The 12,287-nt window shown below is 41.8% G+C and overlaps 1 protein-coding gene across 1 annotated transcript; it reads right to left on the bottom strand.

Annotated features, from left to right (window-relative positions):
• Positions 1-2,858: 2,858 nt before the first annotated feature.
• LOC136157652 (cationic amino acid transporter 3-like) lies at positions 2,859-11,545 on the bottom strand. The gene is made up of 11 exons (XM_065919469.1): positions 11,176-11,545; positions 10,415-10,573; positions 5,425-5,611; positions 5,121-5,233; positions 4,743-4,965; positions 4,435-4,574; positions 4,230-4,332; positions 3,853-4,046; positions 3,489-3,655; positions 3,133-3,241; positions 2,859-2,977 (listed from the first exon to the last, which is right to left on the bottom strand). The coding sequence occupies exons 1-11, from the start codon at positions 11,543-11,545 to the stop codon at positions 2,859-2,861; spliced, it is 1,884 nt and encodes a 627-aa protein (XP_065775541.1).
• Between the last annotated feature and the right edge of the window lie 742 nt (positions 11,546-12,287).

Raw genomic sequence — 12,287 nt, 5'->3', positions numbered from 1 at the left:
TTTGATTTCTTTCATCAGTGTTTTATAGTTTTCTATGTGTAGGTCTTTTGTTTCTTTAGGTAGATATACTCCTAAGTATTTTATTCTTTTTGTTGCAATGGTGAATGGTATTGTTTCCTTAATTTCTCTTTCTGTTTTTTCATTGTTAGTGTATAGGAATGCAAGGGATTTCTGTGTGTTAATTTTATATCCTGCAACTTTACTATATTCATTGATTAGCTCTAGTAATTTTCTGGAAGAGTCTTTAGGGTTTTCTATGTAGAGGATCATGTCATCTGCAAACAGCGAGAGTTTCACTTCTTCTTTTCCTATCTGGATTCCTTTTATGTCTTTTTCTGCTCTGATTGCTGTGGCCAAAACTTCCAACACTATGTTGAATAGTAGTGGTGAGAGTGGGCATCCTTGTCTTGTTCCTGATTTCAGAGGAAATGCTTTCAATTTTTCACCATTGAGGGTGATGCTTGCTGTGGGTTTGTCATATATAGCTTTTATTATGTTGAGGTATGTTCCTTCTATTCCTGCTTTCTGGAGAGTTTTAATCATAAATGAGTGTTGAATTTTGTCAAAGGCTTTCTCTGCATCTATTGAGATAATCATATGGTTTTTATCTTTCAATTTGTTAATGTGGTGTATTACGTTGATTGATTTGCGGATATTAAAGAATCCTTGCATTCCTGGGATAAAGCCCACTTGGTCATGGTGTATGATTTTTTTAATATGTTGTTGGATTCTGTTTGCTAGAATTTTGTTAAGGATTTTTGCATCTATGTTCATCAGTGATATTGGCCTGTAGTTTTCTTTTTTTGTGGCATCTTTGTCTGGTTTTGGAATTAGGGTGATGGTGGCCTCATAGAATGAGTTTGGAAGTTTACCTTCTTCTGCAATTTTCTGGAAGAGTTTGAGTAAGATAGGTGTTAGCTCTTCTCTAAATTTTTGGTAGAATTCAGCTGTGAAGCCATCTGGTCCTGGGCTTTTGTTTGCTGGAAGATTTCTGATTACAGTTTCGATTTCCTTGCTTGTGATGACTCTGTTAAGATCTTCTATTTCTTCCTGGTTCAGTTTTGGAAAGTTATACTTTTCTAAGAATTTGTCCATTTCATCCAAGTTGTCCATTTTATTGGCATAGAGCTGCTGGTAGTAGTCTCTTATGATCCTTTGGATTTCAGTGTTGTCTGTTGTGATCTCACCCTTTTCATTTCTTATTTTGTTAATTTGGTTCTTCTCTCTTTGTTTCTTAATGAGTCTTGCTAATGGTTTGTCAATTTTGTTTATTTTTTCAAAAAACCAGCTTTTAGCTTTGTTGATTTTTGCTATGGTCTCTTTAGTTTCTTTCGCATTTATTTCTGCCCTAATTTTTAAGATTTCTTTCCTTCTGCTAACCCTGGGGTTCTTCATTTCTTCCTTCTCTAATTGCTTTAGGTGTAGAGTTAGGTTATTTATTTGGCTTTTTTCTTGTTTCTTGATGTGCAGCACCACAGTTTTCAAAAGTACCAATTCTTCAGTGTTCAGCCTTCTTTATGGCCAAACTCTCACACCCGTACATGAACACAGGAAAAACCATAGCTTTGACTAGACAGACCATTGTTGGCAAAGTAATCTCTCTGCTCTTTAATATGCTGTCTAGATTTCTCATACCTTTCTTTTCAAGGAACAAGCATTCTTTAATTTCTTTGTTACAATCACTGTCTGCAGTGATTTTGGAGCCAAAGGAAAGAAAATCTGTCACTGCTTCCACTTTTTCCCCTTCTATTTGCCAGGAAGTGATGGAACCAGATGCTATGATCTTAGTTTTTTTGAATGTTGAGTGTTAAGCCAGGCTTTTCACTCTCCTCATTCACCTTCATTAAGAGGCTCTTTGTTTCATCTTCACCTTCTGTCATTAGGATGGTATCATCTGAGGTTGCTGATACTTCTCCTGGCGATCTTGATTCCAGCTTGTGATTCATCCAGCCCAGCATTTTGCGTGATATACTCTGCATAAGTTAAATGAGCAGGGACAACATGTAGCCTTAACATGCTCCCTTGCCAGTCTTGGACCAGTCCACTCTTCCATGCCCGGTTCTAACTGCTGCTTCCTGAGCTGCATACAGGTTTCTCAGGAGGCAGGCCAGGTGGTCTGGTATTCCCATCTCTTTAATGTTTCCACAGTTTGTTGTGATCCACACAGTCAAGGACTTTGGCATAGTTAATGAAGCAGAAGTTTATGTTTTTCTGGAATTCCCTTGCTTTCTCTGTGATCCAACATATGTAGGGATTTTGATCTCTGGTTCGTCTGCCTTTTCTAAACCCAGCTTGTATCTAGAAGTTCGCAGTTCAAGTACTGCTGAAGTCTAGCTTAGGATTTAGAGCATTATCTTGCTCGGCTCTGAAATGAGCACAGCTGTTTGGTAGTTTGAATGTTCTTTGGCATTACCTCTTGGTATTAAAATGAAAACTGACCTTTTACCTCAAACTTATTGATGACCTAATAGTTATAGTGTGACTCTTACACAGTATATGATTACCTATGTTTCCTCCTCAAGTGGCCAACTCTGTGCTCATGCTGGAGATGGGAACAAGGAGTTGTTTTCCAGGTGCCAGGTTAACATTTTATTTCTACCACTGGTTATGTTGTTGTACTTCCTTTGTGAAAGTTGGTCTTTTTCCACACTTAAGAAGCCTGTACTTTTCTGTATGGACATCATGCTTTGAAAAGCATACTTAAAAATTAAAAACATTAAAGTCACTTTGTCCACTGGCAATAAAGACAAGGCTGTAGAATCATAGACCTTCACACTCCATAGAGGCTGAAAGTGTTCATGTAGCAGAAGACACCTCCTATGCATGTAGGGATTCTACACAGCATCTGTGACCTTTGGTTAAGATGACTCAGCAGTAGGGGTGTTTTTGTCAAGGGTCTGGGTGGTGGAGGCTGGTGGTAATTGTTCATTGTTCTCCAAGCTGTGTCGGATCCCATATCCAAAGTATATGAGAAATCCTAGTAAGGAAATGAGAAAATGAGAAGGATAAGTAGGCACTCTTCTTGGTTACAAACATCCAACAAGCCTTCTATTATGGTGGCCAAGAAATTTAGGGGAGCTCATTTTGGGATCAGTCACTCAAGAGGTCTCTTTATGCCACAAAACCACTTACCAATCACATTCCAGATGCCAAATATGGCCCAGGTACCAGAAGTTATCTGCATCATCAAGTAAATGTTCACAAAGATGCTCACCAGTGGGAGGACAGGCAGAGCAGGGACCTGTGGGGCAGAGTCAGTTCATCCCTGAATACACCCCAGATGTCTGAATGAGAGACTCTACCCCATGTGGGCAAGAAGACCAGCCTTCAGACTGTATTCAGTGCCTACTCAGACTGTGTATGTAAAGTACTGAATGTGGATCAGGGAAGAGTCTATTGGTTTTAACCATTCTCCTCACTCCCTGAATGCCTAGACCATGAAGCGTATTCACTCAAGGTGGACAGTTTGGGGACATAAGGTCACTTACCTTAAAATAAAGAGGGATAGGGTTCTGGGGCTGCCTCCAGATGATGACCGTGACCCCAATGATGAGCAGCAGCAGCAGCACAGCCACTGGTGTGTACCCAGAGTCTCCAGAGAACTCCTGACTAGACCACTGGACCAGGATGAGGCTCAAGATTATCATCAGGAGAACTACAGGGGTCAAGGCAGAGGAAAACAGGTTCAACTTCAGAAGCTGAAGAGTCAAACCTTGGGTCACACCTCTCCCCAGGCTGCCCACTTCAGGAAGGGCCATGATATCACCAAGACTCCTCAATTGACAAAATACACACTCCAACACCATGCTGTCATTTTAAGAAAAGGATCAAAAAAGAAATCCCAGTGCTCACCGAGTAGTGAGGCACATCCGTAGACAATCTGGCCAGATTTCCTAGTGGGGGTGCTGGGAGGGAACCAGAGTCTCTTCAGAATGTTTGAGTTTCTTGCTTCAGGTTCAGAGTACACAGGATGTTCATCAGAGTCAGGCACCTCAGTTTCCTCCTCTGTGTTCTCATTCTTGCTTAAATTCTGGTCTGGCTGGTACCTGAATTAGAGGTTTTAAGGCAATATTAGCAGCAGCCCCCCCTCATCCAACATCACACAGCCTATTCCACATCTGTCCTGCCTTAAGCAGAGCAGGACTTTTAGAAGATAGCATGAAGGCAGAAGATGGTTACCTCCCAACTAATCTCCAAGACTCCCTACTGAGGTGTAGTGGGGGTCTCACCTGAGGACAAGAATAGAAAATGCCACCAGCGAGTAAACAAGCAGGGTCCCGACTGACACGAGGTCCACAAGATCTGTGAACCTGAAGAGTAACGCCATGAGCCCTAGAATGAGGGCACAAACAAGGTGGGGAAGGGAGTGAGAAACAGCTGGAAATACGTAAGTTAAGTCGTGGGTTTCTTTTCTTTTCTCTTCTTTTTTTTAACCTGTAAGATTTCCAGCGGACATGATGGCCACGACTCGGGTGCCTGTGCGGACGTGGATCCGGGTCAGTACCCGGAAAAGGAGCCCGTCCTCTGCCATCGTGGATATCAAAGAAGGCATTCTGAACATGGCACTATGGATTCTGGAAGAGAAGATGGAAACATGTGCGGTCATGGAGGAACAGGACAAACTGGGACTTCTGCTCTCTTGTCGGCTTGAGGTAAGGTGTCTCTCTGTCTTTTCTACCAATCCTAAGGCTTGGGAGATCTGAGCATGTGAGAGTAGACAGGGAGAAAACTATGGCACTGACCTGGATATAAAATTACAGAGGGTCCCAATAGTCAAGAAGTATCTGGCGGGGAGCCACCAACTACGGAGAATGATTTGTGGCAAAGGGTCGTGAGGCTGAATCTGGTGGTAGGGCACAACAAGGGTGAATGCTGCTGAGACACCAGAGTAAGCCAAAAAGCAGATAAAGATCGTGATCACGATGCTCCAGGGGATGGAACGATGAGGATTTAGAGCTTCTACCCCTGCAGAAAGGGAAGAAGTGTTGGGTCAGGAAAGCACACTGGGGTGAAATCACAAAATCCCCTTCCTTCTTGCACTCCACAAGCAGACTTTCCCTAAGCCAGGGGCAACAAGTCTGTTCCCAAACCCTGGATGAGGCATACAGGGATCATGATACCTTTAGTGGCAATGCCATCAACACCAAAATAATAGTAGAAACATGTAGCTGCTCCCTGGAGAATCCCTTCAAAGCCGAAAGGTGCAAACCCTCCAGAACCCAGAAGGCCCGAGCTATGGTGAGAGAAGGAAAGAGAAAGAACGTGGGTGAGGTGAGTTCAGCCATCTCTACTGAGCTTCTCCCTTCATACTACAAGTCCTGGGCCCCAGGAATTGCTTCATCTGGATCCATCAGCTCAAATATCTTTAGTCCACACCATACCAGATCTGCATGCCCTTCACCCATATATTATGGCCAATATTACCCTCCTAAGGCATGAATGTCTCTGGATCCAGATGTGTTCAGTTTGTAGTCCTGTTCTGTGAGTTTCCAGTTACGCAGATCTCCCTTAACAAAGCCAGTGATGATAATGAAAATGAGAAGCAAAATATTTATTCCTATGGATATTTTGGTAACCAGGATTGACTCACGAGCTCCCAAAACCAGCAATCCTGTGGGAAAGATGTAATATGAAACACCCAAATTATTGATACATTTATAGATACAGAAAGCATGACACACTTGTCATAGAAACACCCTTTTCTGACCACACAAGAGACAACTCCTCACATGGACATCACCAGAAGGTCAATACTGAAATCAGATTAATTATATTCTTTGTAGCTGAAGATGGAAAAGCTCTATACAGTCAACAAAAGCAAGATCTGGAGCTGACTGTGGCTCAGATCATCAGCTTTTTGTTGCAAAATTCAGGCTTAAATGGAAGAAAGTAGGGAAAACCACTAGTCCATTCAGGTATGACCTAAATAAAATCCATTATTATTAAACAGTGGAGGTGACAAATAGATTCAAGGGATTAGATCTGGTAGGCAGACTGACTGAAGAACTATGAACAGAGGTTCCTAACATTGTACAGGAGGCAATGACCAAAACCATCCCCAAAGAAAAGAAATGCAAGAAGGCAGAATGGTTGTCTGACATACAGATGGCTAACTAACACATGAAAAGATGCTCAGCATCACTCATTATTAGTGAAATGCAAATAAAAATTACAATGAGGTACCATCTCACACCAGTTAGAATGATTGGCATCAAAAAGTCTACAAACAATAAATGCTGGAGAGGGTGTAGAGAAAAGGGAGCCCTCTTACACTGTTGGTGGGAATGCAAACTAGTACAGCCACTAAGGAGAACGGCGTGGAGATTCCTTAAAAAACTGGAAATAGAACTGCCATATGACCCAGCAATCCCACTCCTGGGCATACACACCCAGGAAACCAGAATTGGAAGAGACATGTGTACCCCAATGTTCATTGTTTACACAACACTGTTAACAATAGCCAGGACATGGAAGCAACCTAGATGTCCATTGGCAGATGAAAGGATAAGAAAGTTGTGGTACATATACACAATGGAATATTACTCAGCTATTAAAATGAACACATTTGAGTCAGTTCTAATGAGGTAGATGAAAGTGGAACCTATGAGTGAAGTAAGTCAGAAAGAAAAACACCAATACAGTATACTAATGCATGTATATGGAATTTAGGAAGATGGTAACAATGATCCTCTATGCAAGACAGCAAAAGAGACACAGATGTAAAGAAGAGACTTTGGGACTCTGAGGGAGAAGGCAAGGGTGGGATGATCTGAGAGGATAACATTGGAACACGTATCTTACCATATGTGAAATAGATGACCAGTGCAAGTTTGATGCATGAAACAGGGCACTCAAACCCGGTGCACTGGGACAGCCCTGAGGGATGGGCTGGGGAGGGAGGTGGGAGGGCAGTTCAGGATGGGAAGACACATATACACCTGTGGCTGATCCATGTCAATGCATGGCAAAACCCACCCCAATATTGTGATTAGCTTCCAATTAAAATAAATAAATTAATTGAAAAAATGGTTGTCTGAGGCATCTTTACAAATAGCTGAGGGAAGATGAGAAGTGAAAGGCAAAGGAGAAAGGGAAAGATATACCCAACTGAGTGCAGAATTCCAGAAAATAGCAGGGAGAGACAAGAAAGCCATGTTAAGCGAACAATGCAAAGAAATAGAGGAAAACAGTAGAATGGGAAAGACCAGAGATCTCTTCAAGAAAATTGAAGATATTAAGAGGACACTTCATGGAAGGATGGGCATGATAAAGGACAGAAATGGTAAGAACATAATAGAAGCAGAAGAGATTAAGAAGAGGTGGCAAGAATACCCAGAACTATATGAAAAATGTCCTAATGGCCCAGATAACAATGATGGTGTGATCATTCATCTAGAACCAGACATCCTGGAGTATGAAGTCAAGTGGCCCTTAGGAAGAATTACTACAAACAAAGCTAGTGAAGGTGATGGAATTCCAGCTGAGGTATTTCAAATCCTAAAAGATGATGCTGTGAATGCTGAATTCAATATGTCAGCAAATTTGGGAAACTCAGCAGTGGCTACAGGACTAGAAAAGATCAGTTTTTCATTGCAATCCCAAAGAAGGGCAATACCAAAAATGTTCAAACTACCATATAATTGCACTCATTTCAATGCTAGCTAGCAATATTATGCTCAAAATCCTCCAAGTTAGGCTTCAGCAATATGTGAACCAAGAACTTTCAGATATACAGCTGAGTTAAGAAAATCTGAGTGAACCAGAGACCAAATTGCCAACATTCATTGGATCATAGAGAAAACAGGGGAATACCAGTAAATCATTTACTTCTGCTTTATTGATTACGCCAAAGCCTTTGAATGTGTGGATCACAACAAACTATGGAAAATTCTTCAAGAAATGGGAATACCAGACCACTCTACCTGTATCCTGAGAAATCTGTATGCAGGTCAAGAAGCACCAGTTAGATCTGGATGTGGGACAATGGACTGGTTCCAAATTGGGAAAGGAGTATGTCAAGACTGTATATTGTCACCCTGCTTATTTAACATATATGCAGATTTCAACATGTGAAATGCCAGGTTGGACAAATCACAAGCTGGAATCAAGATTGCCAGAAGAAATATCAACAATCTCAGATATAAAGATGATACCACCTTAATGGCAGAAAGTGAAGAAGAACTAAAAAACCTCTTGATGAAAGTGAAAGAGGAAAGTAAAAACGCTGGCTTAAAACTCAACATGCGATTGGGAGCATAACAAAGGTGGGCGCGGGCTGGGACAGGCCCCAGAGGCACTGCTGCTTGGGAGGAGCCACTTCACCTTTGTATCAGTTATTAAAAATAGAATTTGGATCCTTTGGTCAGGTTCCCCCAAATTCTTGTAAGAGATATCCATGTTCAACTGCTTAATCTTTGTTTTGGCAACCCCTGCCCAAAGTTGCTTACAGACTGTTCTTCACCTTATTTCCAAGGCTGAGGAACAGAAAGTAGCCTCTGTTTTGAGGAGGTAGAAGTTAAGTATACATTTATTTTTTACTGTGACTTGTTCAGGACCACATTTTACAAAATGCCTTGTTTCCTTTATTATTGTTTCTGGAAAGGAAAGTTCTATTAAAATTGTTTTAGTTTGACATAGACTAGTTTTTTTAATTAAGGCTTATTTTGGGGGAAAAAAAACAAAAAACAAAACGAGTTTAATTCAAACATATGCCAGTACCTTCCAAAGTAAGGTAATATTCAGAGACAGTTGTCCTGATCATATGGCTTAGAAAAATTTCTGGAATATTCACATTTGGAGATTCCTTATTAATGAATGTGTTTGACTTAAATCTAACCAAAACAACAATATTACTCTTTGTACATTTTCATTATATAGTGTTAATAAGCTTAGTTGCAAACAAATAAAATACTTAAGCTATTTGAAAAAAAAAAAAACTCAACATGCAAAAAGCTAAGATAATAGCATCTAGTCCAATCACCTCCTGGTGAATAGAAGAGGAAAAAGTGGAAGTAGTGACAGATTTTTTCTTTAGCTCCAAAATCACTGCAGACAATGATTGCAGCCATGAAATTAAAAGACCCTTGCTCCTTAGAAGGAAAGTTATGACAAACCCAGATAGCATATTAAAAAGCAAAGACATCACTTTGCTGACAAAGGTCTGCATACTCAAAGGTATAATTTTTCCAATAGTCATGTATGGATGTGAGAGTTGGACCATAAGGAAAGCCGAACGCTGAAGAATAGATGCTTTTGAGTTGTGCTGGAGATGACTCTTGAGATTCCATTGGGCAGAAAGGGGATCAAACCAGTCAATTCCAAAGGAAATCAACCCTGAATATTCATTGGAAGGACTGATGCTGAAGCTCCAACACTTTGGCCACCTGATGGGCAGAGTTGACTCATTGGAAAAGGTTCTGATGCTGGGTAAGATTGAAGACAGAAGGAGAAGAAGGTGACAGAGAATGATGTGGCTGGATAGCATTACTGAGTCAATGGACATAAATTTGGGCAAACTCTAGAAGACAGTGGAGGACAGAGGGGCCTGGCGTGCTGTCCATGGGGTTGCAAAGAGTCGGCTATGACTTAGTGGCTGAACAACAGCAGGAAGCAGAGAAATAGCTGCCCAGGGCTGGCAGTTGATGGTGGTGGACAAACAGACAGTACTCAGTGGGTACAGGGTTTCCTTTGGAGGTGATGAATGTGTTTGGAACTAGATGGAGGTGATGGTTACCCAGCATTAGAGATTGTAATGTACTAAAAGATTGTACACTTTGAGATGGCTAATTATTGTGGCAATCTTCTCAGAATACAAGCCTAACAAAGCAAGATATTATACATCCTTAATCTTACACAATGTTGTATGTCAGTTATACCTCACGGAAGCTGGAAAAAATAAAAAAGTGGTTAATTTCATGCTATGTGATAAAAAAGTGAATGTGAGCTTCCTCTCAACTAAAAAAAAAGCTCTTTAGCCTCAGTACACAGCAAGGCTTGTTGGTCTAAGTGAATGATTCTCAGCTGGGGGGTAATTTTGTTCCCCAAGGGACAAAATTCCCCAATGCCCAAGGGATTGGCACTATCTGGAGATACCCTGATTGCCACAGTTTGGGGGGGGGGGTGGATGTCACTGGTATGTAGTGAGCAAAGGTCAAGGATGATACTCAACAGTTAATAATGATTAAAAAAAAAACAACAACTAAAATTCACAGGCAGCCCCTGCACACCAAAGCACGACAAGCCCAAATTTTCAATAGTGCCAAGGGTGGAACACAATGGTTTATATCTTTGCTTCTGTCTCTAGACCCTTCTTTCTATTTCTAATCCCCCACCATTCTGCCATGTCAAGCCTTTCCTACACCATCTCCCACTCCACACCCTGCTCTCCCCATCCTATCATTGAGCCCTGTCTCACCTGTCATCAGCAGTACCAGGCCCAGGGCAAAAAAGTCTGCATATGTGGCCAGGGAGTAAGGCAGGTGCAGAGAAAAAGTTTCCTGTAATGCCTGAGAGATGTGATTCCCAATCAGGCTGTCAAAGATGTAACTCGATGCCCTGGCCAAGCCGGCAGTACCTGCAGAAGCAGAAGGAGTGTTCATTGATAAACAAAAATTGATGTGCCATAGAATCTAAAAACACAGGTAAAATATCTGTATATACAAAAGGCCTATATATACACAAATACCTGTATATATAAATACTTGCTACAAAATATCAAAGAGTTTCTTTTCATGGGTTGGGGAGAGTAGACCCAAATGATTCACCAAAATGTCAGGTGTTTTAATATGTTAGGAGCAGATCAATGTTATACAAGAAAAGAAAACACGTCAGTGGGAGGGCTGGGATAGGCATGAAATTTGAAATCAAGTGGTAAAGGGAAATCCCAGGAGGGCAACAACTGAGCAAATATTTCACGATGGTGAGGGGATGAGCCTGTGTGACATGCCTCCCTCTCACACACTCCCTACAGTTCCCATTCCTTCTGGGTTCATTGTCCATCATTTGAGGACACAGGATAGAATTGAGTTGAATGCAGTTGTGGGGTCTTCCTGACACTATTATCAACCTCCCTCCACAAGGTCAAGAATAAAGTGCTTATAAATGACTGAGAACCCAAACGTCCAACATAGATTCCCAATCTTAAGCCCCACACCATTCGCTGCCCCATCATCTCACCCATGACTAAGGGAAGTATGGAGTTCCAGCCAATGATGAAGGCATAGAGTTGACCCATCATGATGTAGCTGTAGAGATATGCAGAACCAGAGCGTGGTACCCAGGCCCCAAATTCAGCATAGCAGAATCCAGATAACAGAGAAAACAGGGCAGCCACCAAGAATGAGATGATGGTTGCTGGTCCAGCTATGTACTTGGCTACTGCACCAGCCAGAATGTACACGCCAGCTCTCAGCATCCTGCCGACACCCACGATCACCAGGTTTAGGGTGTTCAGATGAGCCACGGGTCTCTCAGAGTCATCTATGGGTTCCAGCAGCCGCTTGCGGATGAGCTTCTGACCAAATTGGTGAACAAACTGACTCAACATCCTAGACATAGTTGAGGAGGCTACAGTCTGCTGAGAAAACAAGACATAAAGTTGTTAAGAATGTCCATCCGCCCTTGGCACTGGGGTTCAGTTCTATGGAGTAAGGAAGTGATGGGGAGCAGGTAGTAAAAGGACACATTGGGCAAGTTCTCCATCTCTGAGATTTGGTTTCTACAATCATAGAGAAGACTCCTAATTTGTCTCAAAGTTACTGGAAAGTTTGCTTGAAAAGAAGTGAGACGGAGTGAATTATGTCTCCCCAAATGTGCCCCTTTGATGGGTTAATTGTTCTGAGGTAAAGTTAATTAAGACCCATTAGACTCAGGAGAAGCTCTTTACCTCTCCCTTAACTGTTCAAAATAATGCAGATTAGGGGACCTATGCCAGGAAGAGAGCTATTGCCACAGAGAACTTTTTAATCTCAGAAAGACTTACCTGCATGGAGTGGGCAAACATTTGTTCACCAGGCACTTGCTCTTCTCATCCTTCTGTGCATGGTCTTCCTCCCACTTGAAGCCCCAGATCCCCACCCCTTTCTCCTAACTCAGGGGGTCATATAAGCCTCAATTGTCTGACAGCCCTTGAGCCTCAAAAAATTTCATGAGGTTCTTGTACATATTAAACTAACTGTGTTCATCTGTCTTATGTCAACTGAATTGTTAACTCAGCTGAAGAATCTGGAAAGCTGTCTTCTGCCACCACAGAAGCAAAAGCTTCCAACACAGAACCTGGCATACCATAG

Source organism: Muntiacus reevesi, chromosome 2, assembly GCF_963930625.1.
Source record: "Muntiacus reevesi chromosome 2, mMunRee1.1, whole genome shotgun sequence".
Taxonomy (NCBI): domain Eukaryota; kingdom Metazoa; phylum Chordata; class Mammalia; order Artiodactyla; family Cervidae; genus Muntiacus; species Muntiacus reevesi.
This window is presented reverse-complemented; position numbering and strand designations above follow the sequence as displayed.

Coding starts and splice junctions, on each gene's coding strand:
- LOC136157652 (XM_065919469.1), bottom strand. CDS start 11,545: ATGTTGAGTCAGTTTGTTCACCAATTTGGTCAGAAGCTCATCCGCAAG. Junction 4,966..5,120: donor TGATGGCATTGCCACTAAAG/GTATCATGATCC, acceptor CCCTTTCTGCAG/GGGTAGAAGCTCTAAATCCT. Junction 4,047..4,229: donor TTTTCTATTCTTGTCCTCAG/GTGAGACCCCCA, acceptor CCTCTAATTCAG/GTACCAGCCAGACCAGAATT.